This window comes from Genypterus blacodes, unplaced genomic scaffold (genome assembly GCF_046128005.1).
Source record: "Genypterus blacodes isolate CSIRO-AG114 ecotype Tasmania unplaced genomic scaffold, CSIRO-AGI_Gbla_v1 ptg000022l_1, whole genome shotgun sequence".
NCBI lineage: Eukaryota > Metazoa > Chordata > Actinopteri > Ophidiiformes > Ophidiidae > Genypterus > Genypterus blacodes.
In genome coordinates, this window is record NW_027466835.1 from 3619974 (window position 1) to 3629954 (window position 9981).

At 44.3% G+C, this 9981-nt stretch overlaps 1 protein-coding gene across 3 annotated transcripts; it reads right to left on the reverse strand.

Moving 5' to 3' along the window:
* Nucleotides 1-4444: 4444 nt before the first annotated feature.
* proza (protein Z, vitamin K-dependent plasma glycoprotein a) lies at nt 4445-9476 on the reverse strand. 3 transcript variants are annotated; one of them, XM_076143241.1, is made up of 9 exons: nt 9317-9476; nt 8031-8171; nt 7073-7215; nt 6956-6980; nt 6752-6865; nt 6103-6237; nt 5828-5943; nt 5610-5727; nt 4445-5451 (listed from the first exon to the last, which is right to left on the reverse strand). In XM_076143241.1, the coding sequence occupies exons 2-9, from the start codon at nt 8098-8100 to the stop codon at nt 4916-4918; spliced, it is 1257 nt and encodes a 418-aa protein (XP_075999356.1). In that variant the 5' UTR covers nt 8101-8171; nt 9317-9476; the 3' UTR covers nt 4445-4915. The 3 variants fall into 3 exon arrangements, with proteins under 3 accessions (XP_075999356.1, XP_075999354.1, XP_075999355.1); XM_076143239.1 differs by having other exon boundaries at nt 9308-9476; XM_076143240.1 differs by having other exon boundaries at nt 9364-9471.
* Between the last annotated feature and the right edge of the window lie 505 nt (nt 9477-9981).

Below are 9981 nucleotides of genomic sequence, written 5' to 3' on the forward strand. Positions count from 1 at the left end.
TTCAATAGAGCCCTACAACCCCCCCCCCCCCCCCTGACTTTAGCCTCATGTAGCTGTGGAAAAGGTTTATAGTAGTATTGTCACTCACTCTAGAAACTGTTCCTGTGATCCCCCTTGTTATGCTGCAACATAACACGGCATCCATGACAACTGACTACACGACAATTGTGCATATATTCAGCCATGAATTTGCTCATGCGTGACATATTATTACAATGAAGAAGCAAACCTCCTTCCGCACAGAGTCACAAAGAGTTGTGCCTCTGCTTATGGGATTGTAATAATCCACTGTGTTAGGGGTGTTAAGATACACGGTACGGCACCAAGACAAGGGAAGGAGGGAAGGGAAGGAGACTACTACACACACTCATTTTGTACACACATTGCATGGGATTGCCCCTCCTCCTCCCTCACTACCTATTTCTTTTTCACACATATATACATGCCAGTGGATGTGGCGTGTGGGCACGGGGCCAGAGAGGAAGCGTATCATATAGAGTGACAGCTGAGGACGGGAGGCTAATCTTGACAGGTGCAGGCTGAGAGAGTGGCAGCATGGGAAGAGGGGGGAGGGGGGGGGGGGGAGAGAGGACAGAGGTCACCGCTTCAAGCTGGACAACCTGAAGAGATGAATTTTCCTTACATTAGTAACACAAAAACTCAGTGCCAGTGCCTGTGACTGCACTATAACACCATCATTCCAACACATATTGAATCACTTTAGATAGATTTTGGTGAAGCACCAAGTGACTTGCAAAAACATTCTGAACAACTCACTCGGTGAATAATTAATCCTCAACCTGAGAAACTTACATCTTGCTGTAGAGCCATATGGTGTGTGTGTGTGTCTTCAGGTGTGTGTTAGGTGATTGTTTCTGCAGATGCACCAACCCTGCTGTTTATATGCACATACACACACGTTAGAGAATCATAGAGACGACTGAGTAGAAAAGCACCACATGTTAGAGCAACTCAGAGACATTTTGTTTATTTGTTATTTTTTGTTTTTATTAAAGAAAGCATTTGACAGGACAGTGAGCATACAGTTAAGGGACATTTTGGAGATTGTTTTTTGATAGGGGGGGGAAAGAGAGAAGAGAGACAGAGAGTTAGAAAGAGAGAAGGGAGACGTTTAACCCTGAAGAAAACAAGGCAATGTAGTGATCAAGAAAATTAAAACATTAACAGGGCAACAGCAGAAAGCCACAGCCGCCGAAGGTTGTGTACAAATGTCACAGTAGTATGGACGCGGAGTCCTAGATGACATCACTGTTGTTGGTTCGATGATCTCATAGGTACTGGGTTTTTTTCTTTTACAGGATGCAGATCACATCATAGGCTGTGGTTGGAGAGAAAGAGAAGGAGAAGGAGAACAAAAACAAAACACGGAACACGCGAGGAGGGAGGGAGGGAGGGAGGAGAAAAACAAAAAGGGAAGATATCCCACCCAAAGACCCAACACAAACCCCGTCCTGGCCCGCCTGTCATAAAGAAATCATTGGTGTGGCATAGCCTGTAGATCTGTGGAATAGGACAGAAATGGTTGCTTATCAGTGTGTCCCCTCATAGCGTACTTTGATTTTGGATGAGATCATGTTTGCATTTTAATTCTGCGGTGTCATCACAAACTTAAAGGTCAGATCAGTGCAGACGCTCTAAAGCTGAGGGCCACATGGTGGTTACTCACAGTGTTTATGTTCAGGCTCAGTCACTCGTCACTTTGGCTTCATTGAGAGGTCATGGGACCGTTGGCTCAGCCCGGTCTGTTATTGTCTTAACAAGAAAAGCTCTTGTTCAGTGCACGTCTCCGTCCATTCACCCATTTTCTTCTGCTTATCTGTGTTTTAGGTCGCAGAGATAGCAGACTAAGGAAAGTGGCTAAGGCTCCTGTGAAAATGCTGGAACCATGAACAATGTTTCTGCTGGCAACTTCCCTACACACTGTGAAGGAAAATCAGCCTCAGCTATTTGCGTTCACAACCTCCCGTCCCGTTGTTGGTGTTGCTCTCTCTTTGTCTTTGTCTCTGTCTCTGTCCTATACTTTTCTCTCTTTCCTCAGTGTCAGCCTCCCGGTTTCTGCCTTAGTCCCGCTTGGCTCATCTGCCTTAGGCACACAGGACACACGCTGCATCTGCAGGATAAGACCGCGTGACCTCACAGGATGTATTAACTATGACAGGATGCAGGTGTGCGACACAAGCAGGAACAAGAACAGAGCCTAATTTTAGCAGTTCACTTCCAGATGCACATCCCATTGTGGGAATGACACCATCTCCTCTTTAGGTGTGCCTGTGCACCTGTTCACTGCTGGAGACGATCAGGGTACAAGAAAAATATCCCTTAACCACATTTCTCCCACATTTCCAACGTTGGGAAACTTTATGGGAAAATAGGATGATATGATCTCTGAGGTAATGAATTAAGGATGAGGAAAGTAATAATCCCAGCCTGGTCTGTCCAGGTTACCATGGCGACTTAAAGCTGAGACGCAGAGAGGTCATGACCTTTTGCAGTGGCATAGACCTGCAGAAGGAGGGTAGATATTAAAGGTCAGCTGAATGTGACCTTGTCGTGACAACTTAAAGCAACCGAATGTAGGAACACACACATCGTCGGTAGGAATACAACTATACACAACATTCATATGCTTTCATCCACAACACACGCACTGAAGCACTCACACACACACACACACACACACCCCTACACACACTGAGACACACACACACAGTCCTATCTGACCGCTTTAAAGACCACCACATGGACCATAACACTTGTTTGGAGGCCGACCTGTCCGCTCCTCAGGTTTCTCAATCACTCTAAACACGATTTAACCCTTGGAAGGTTCAGGGTGAGGTCAGTGGAATAAAAGCTGACCCAGGATTTACCTTCCTCCTTTGTCACCCAGTGCCTGTCTACATGTTGACAAGTGACATATTGTTTTGAAAGCCTATCTGAAGGACGAGGGGGTTGTTGTAAGTCAAGGACACTTTGTTGAAATCTATCTGAAGGATACAGAAAAGGTGAAGGTGGTAATGGGAATAATCTGGTGTTCTTCAGTATGTAAACAGAGAGCCAGGGTGGGGGAGTTCTGATGGGAGGGAAAATGGATTTTTGGAAGGGAGATATTGCACAAGATCATAGGACTCAAGCACCTACAGCCACTCACTGAACAGAGACTTTAACTTCATCTTACTATCTCGATTCAGACTACCAGATTTAGGGTTTGGGTCCGATAAGAGAATATTGGATCATTGATTTAGCAGGGAAGCAGGAATATGTAACAAGATGACTGACACTACAGCAAATGATACACTTTTCAGGTTTAGCAGCACTTGATTTGTTGCAGAGCGAAGTAAAAGCTCTGGTATTAAGTGCTCTCACTTGCATCTGCCCTCAAATGCCCGTGCTAATGTTCCTCTCTTTGGCCTTTTCATTTATGTCCAATGCACTGTAGGTCCATCAGTCCATCAACACAGAGAAGGACTTCCCCTTTATGTCAACATCATAAATGCCAAGTCTCTCACCCTGTGCCTGCACTTCATCTCTAAGCCATTTCTCTTCTCTTCCGCCATCTCTTTTGTAACGAGTTTTCATTCCTCCCATGTCCTGTTCTCCCCATTTGCCCAGATTTTAGGCTTAATTCAGGAATTAAAACCAAACCCAAGCAGTGTCTGTGGTATTTTTGAACACATGAAGCTTAAGTGTAACTGTGGGCTTGGCCAGTGTGTGTTTGTGTGTGTGTGTGTGTGTGTGTATTCAGGAGCATATTAATGGAGCTGGCAGCACTGAAGAGTCGAGCCAGGCCTAGGAAGGAAGCAGCTCCACTCAAATTAATCTTCACTGGATGGCCTAGTAAAGGAGAAAGGGCCATTTTTGGGAGGAAGGAGCCATCTCCTAGGTGAGCGCTATGGCAACAGCCAATGTAGGCCCCAGCTTTCAGAGCTGTCCTTTTCAAGAGCCCAATCAAAAGTGTCAGGCCAGGTTTTTGTTTGATTGGCTCTCCTACTCTCCCTCTCTCTCCCTCTCTCTCGCACCAATTCTTCTCCCTCTCCTTTTCTCTCCCTACGTGACATGCAGGAGCAGGCCTGATCTGTGAGAAGTCTGAGGAGGGCGAGTGTCTGTGGGAAAATGCTGCCAGACAGCACAGAAGTGTGGGACAGTAAGGTCAGCCAATATTGTTTGGGACAAATGGGGCGTAACAAAAAGAGAGACAGGAATAAATGTAGCTTCTCATTTGAAAGTAGGTTTAATTAAGACTTCATATTTAATGTTCCCTCCTTCCCAAACTGTCCATTTGATTTTCAATGGCACAAAGGAAGTTCGTCTCTCTGCTCATGTAGTATCGTGCATATTAAAATTTCAAGCAATTGATATTTAAATCACAAAGTTATGAGGTTTTCATCTACTACTACACCCAACATGACACATAGCTGACATCAGGTCTGGTATTAATATTTATTACATTCTGAGAAGTGGAATGTTACAGTCAGTGCACATCAACCAGGAATGTGATCAATGGAGTCAACAGAGTCACATAAAAGATACTTAAAGGTATTAAAGGTATGTTCACATCACGACACATGCAAGTCTCTATCTGCTTTCAGTCCTCTGATACAAACTGCATGACCGGTTGAATAGCTTCTGTGGTGTTACATGTTCACACAGAGCCACCTTGTGGATGAACGAGGAAGTCTACAAAGAGAAGTAGCAAGCGAGTAGTATGGGGGTTAAAATACTGTTTCAAAATGGCAGATGAGGGCAACAAGACAAAACTAATCAAATACTGAGCTACAAGTTCACACACGAGTCCCTGTTTTTAAAACATCTTCCCCTGTCCTCCTTGCATCACATCCTTACCTCCACCCCTTAACTTGTCCTTCCCCCCCTCCCCTCACCGCCCTGACCCCCTCCTCTAGCGGGCGTCCACCATGGGCTGGAGCCAGCCGAGGAAGCGCGACACCTTCTGGAAAATGTAGCCTTTGCTGCAGTCGGCCCCTGTCGGTTGGCTCACCACCCCGGTGAGGAAGAAAGCATCTCTGTAGAGGGTGAGCAAGGGGCTGCCGGAGCTCATGGTGCAGTCGGCGTTGGTCTGAGCAGCTGTGCAGCCCATTTTATTAGTGATAAGATTAGAGTGTGTCAGCAGACACTCAGACAGGCTGTTGTAGGAGAGGTGGTTACGGGTGAGTGGGCCCTGGAGCTCCACGCCCTCCTTGGGGTCCTTCCAGCCTGTGATCACAGCAGAAAACTGTCCAGCCATCAGGACGTTCTCTGCAAAGTCCCGTTCTGGAAGACAGGCAGCAACCACCGTTTTCTTAAAGACGATGCGGTCGCGGAGCTCAACCACAGCCAAGTCATTCTCAGGGCGACCCTCCACGTAACGCGGGTAGACGTGAACCTTATTCACATACAATGTCTGCTCTCCCTCTTCGTAGGCAGTCTGACGCTTGCCTGAGGAGACGGGGGAAGAGGATGAGTTCAGGATTGTGGTGGCATACGCGGTGGCATACTAACACAACATCACTAACAGCAGGACGCAAAACGATCACAGTGATAAGGTGCATCAACAAAAACACAAAGCTGTATTATTTTGAGTTCTGTCCACTCACCTACGGCCACCTGGAAGGAGCTGTACTTGTTGGCACACTGAGCAGAGGTCAAGACCAGGTTCTCCTTCAGAATGACTCCGCTACAGTAACCGGCTGACTCTGCACTTTTCAGGACAGCCTGCAAGAAAGATGATGAAGAACACACAAAACCTTTAGATTTGACATGTTTGGAGAGGGATGGGGAGAGACAGTGTGTGTGTGTGTGTGTGTGTAACCACCTGCCAGGGACATTCCAATGAACTACAGCTCAGTCCCTGAAAGTTATTGCGGGTGTTGGCGGACTGTCTGCTGTCCCACTGACTCAGACTGCTCACTTTACCACAGGGATATGTGACTGAGCAAGAGAGAGAGACAGAGAGAGAGAGAGAGAGAGAGAGAGAGAGAGAGAGACAGAGAGAGAGAGGATTAATGCCTCAACAGTGAACTTCAATGTAACGTTAATTCCGATTGTTTTCACTCATCTGATCATATGGACAGACGTTCTCTCACACACCTGCAGGCACACATTTGTTGTTGTCCTTCTGATCGAGCCTCCAGCCTCGAGCACAGGAGCACTCATACGACACGTAGCCTGGCTTACAGAACTGGGTGCAGCCTTTGGTTTTATCCAGGATGCACACTGTCTGGTCTGCAGCAAAGAAAGGAGAAACCATTAGAACGGCTCCACAATCCTTCACTGGACCCCCGGGGGTCGTTTTTCTATCAAATTATATTTAATTGGATGAACAAAATTCGGTTAAATAGACTTCGGGGATTAAGGAGAATTAATTGTTTTGCTAAGTTACATACAGTAAATTGTAATGCGATGCAATTTGTATTTAATTGGATATTATAAAGAGGGATTGGATTGACAGTTTATAAATAAAATCACTAAGTCAAACTTCAAAGGAATAAATAAATACGAACATAAATTTAAAAAAAGAATGTACTGTTGGAATTTGTAAACATTGACATCAATTTGTTAAAAATGTTAAGAAACTGAAACAATATCTATCATCATCTAACTATATAAAGGTATTACACATATTAATGAAGCAGTGAAAAAGTCACGTTCATCAGCTTTTATTGCCTCCTTTTTTGTACAATTAAAGATCGATCATGACTATGTTATGAGTCATACACATACTGTACATGTCCCTCACCTGTCTCACAGTGGACGCCTGTGAAGCCCGACTTGCACACACAGTCGTATCCTCCCACGCTGTCTGAACACATGGCGCCATTCTTACAGGGCTTCTCTGCACACTGATCTCCATCTAAACAAACAAGAGTGTGTGTGTGTCTATGAGTAGATCACATACGCATCAGACTATGTAATGATGGAAAATCACTGTGAGCACACTCACCGATGTACACAGACCAGAAGATATCCTGGAAGAGAAACAGGTTATGTTAAGTATGCAGGTGATGCTGAATAATGACTTTCGTCTTCACACATTTCTTCTTTGCACCCTGGGGTTTACCGTGCGGTAGGAGTCCTGGAAATACCTCCTGGCCTCCTCGTAGGTGCAAACCTTCTCCATGCACTCCCTCTCCAAGTTGGAAGGCTGAGCGTCTCTCTTCTGGCGGGAAATCAGGGAGCTGGCATGCTGCTTGTCCAGGAATACTGGGGGGAGAATTATCATTTATTTGCTTTTCTCCATTCTTACATCAGTAGCAAATTCATTATTTGGCATTAGGCAATGTTTGTCTCAGATTCGAGTCCAACATCATTGGGCTTGTTGAGCACATTTACACAATCTAATCCCAATACTTTATTGTATTGTCAGAGAGGTGTGGATACACTATCGCAGGTTTTGAGGCCTTGGTGAGTAGTTTCACTGGATTGCAAAATAAAATAAAATAAAATAAAACAAAACAAAACAAAACAAAACAAAACAAAACAATACAAAACAAAATAAAATAAAATAAAATAAAATAAAATAAAATAAAATAATAAATAATAATAATACAAGTGGGTTCCTAATATTTGGGCTCAAACTAGGAATCAATCAAATCAAATCTTTAGTTAGATCAGAAAATCAATGTTACACTGAGAAATGTGGGTTGTAGATTTATCTGAGAAAATTAGATTATCAATACAAACAATAACTATAATAATTTCCTTTTTAGACATTTCTTTTATATGGTCAATTCTGAATCAACAACAGAAACAGAACAAAAGCAATTCATCCAGGCCACTGCACATATTTAACCAGTGAGGTCAAGGAGCCAGTTTGATCCAGCCACCCCTCTGAATCCAGCCATCATGCTCTTAATGCTTTTATTACCCCGTCTGCATCTGATAGAGATGACTCATGCCGAGCACAGCTGACATCTTGACCTCTACATCCTCATTTGTCCTCTTGGCTGTCTAGCATTCAGCGTGTGCTGCTGTGGAGCTTGGCAGTGTTATTTTGCTTTGTTATTCGTCAGCCTCACCTGTGCTGGGGGTGTGAATGGCTGACACAGCTGCAACCAGCACACACTGCAGAGCGGTGAAGGAGAGCATGGTGACCCCACGCTGTGACGCAGATCTCAGTCAAATTCTAATGTCTGTGCACCGGGGTTCAGCGTGTTCACCTACAAAGAAGAGACGACAAAGAAAGACTTTATCACAATGATTAATGACGCAGACCACTGTAGCTTCCTCTCTGTGGGACAGGAGAACATCAATAGACTGGGACTGCTCGGGTATTCTCTCTTTCTGGCAGCAGGTGGCAGACTGGTTAAGTCAGTCTGTCAGTCTCCTCATCCTTACCACGGATGTGATGTCAGGATGCATTCTACTCGATATTATTATTGTGATTATCAAGCTATTTGTTTTAAGGCCTTCAACTTTCTGATATCACAAATAACATGTATCATTTAGAAATTACTTAATTTGTAAATTGGTTTCTCCTTTAATGGAAAAACAAAACTCTGCATGTCTATAAACACAACAAATCAGCATATATTAGACCAGCTTTGTATGTTTTGTTCTTAAATGTGTTAGTAAATCTGTTGTCTTCTAATTTGTTGTTGTTTAAGTGTTGAGGGCTTAGATATATATTTGTGTCATCCCCTCACATTTTCATAGACATAGATTGGTCGTATCGCAATCCAATATGGTCTTTATATTCCCACACAATCCTGAGTCTAATCATCCGAAATAAGCTTAAATAGATCAAAATCACCGTGTGTGTGCTGAATGAGTCTGGAGGGCCTGGACCATCAGTGACTGTGCAGTTTACTGCAACAGGACAGCGCATCTACAGTTACAACACTGCCCCCTCGCGGCCGTGTATTACATTACAGATGATTACATTCTATTTATTTACGCCTTGTAAACAAACAAAAAAAATGACTGCATACCTTCTCAGAGGAGCTAATAAGAATAATAGCCATACAGCAGCAGTATATAGCATTATTATGATAACTGTAGTGTCATATTATTAAGATACGAAGCTTCAGGCTCCATCTATGTAGCTTTTGAAATAGCGTTTAGCTGATGCGCAGATGGAGCGCAGATGAAGTCAAAGTAGAAAAACTAGTGAATCTGCTGTGTTGCAGTAAAGTGCAGAGCAGGACGCCGTATCTCTCCAAGCTGCTACGGACAAACACGGACGAAACGCTGTCCTGTTTTCAGGCGCAGGGTGGGTCACTCGCTCAGCTTCTGACGGACGCAGATGAATAACGGATCAAAACACAGCAACAACACGGTGAACAAGCCTCCGTACCTGCAGCACCGGAGCCCCGGTCGTGGTTCCAGTCCCCGATTAGGCTACAAACGCACCTCTGCCTGCTGGATGAGGCCTGTAGTAGACAACCGAAGTCACGGATGATGATGACAACATCCACGGCTGCCCACTCACCGTCTTCCTGCCTGCTCTTTGTGATGTTTGTAATGACGAAGCTTAACCGTCAGAGAGCGCTGCAACATCGAGTGGCGCATTTGTGGGACAGCGACACGCAAGACTCCTGCAAGAGCTTTGAATAGTCTGTTTTTAATGCGTGTTCGAGTCGTTTTGAATTAATGTAACAATGTAAAAGTGCTATGACGACTATAATTTAGACTTTGAAGAGGCAGAAATCACTTCAATGCCTAGTTATTTGAGTGATAGTGGAATTCATGTAACGTGACGTAATGTTACTTTAAAAGTAACATCCAAAATGAGAGGTTTGTATTTGTGCATGTTTGAGCAAATAAATAAGTGTAAGTTCAATGTGTGTGTACGTGTGTATCATCACACATTAGCTTCGTTGGCCTTTCCAGGTTTCCCCCCCTGCAGGAACCAACACAGCTTCCATTTTCCTCAGTGGTGTGATCAGAATCCGACTTTGCGCTGATGTGCACGGAAGCTCAAACAAACAAACAAACAGGGAGGCTATCTGCTGTGATCAATAGGGGAAG

What these genes read in the sequence shown, in the direction of transcription:
- proza (XM_076143241.1), bottom strand. Translation starts at nt 8,100, where the DNA reads ATGCTCTCCTTCACCGCTCTGCAGTGTGTGCTGGTTGCAGCTGTGTCA. An exon ending in CTTCTGGTCTGTGTACATCG is followed by an intron (nt 6,866 to 6,955) that starts GTGAGTGTGCTC and finishes TTGTTTGTTTAG; the next exon opens with ATGGAGATCAGTGTGCAGAG. An exon ending in CTCCTTCCAGGTGGCCGTAG is followed by an intron (nt 5,452 to 5,609) that starts GTGAGTGGACAG and finishes CCGTCTCCTCAG; the next exon opens with GCAAGCGTCAGACTGCCTAC.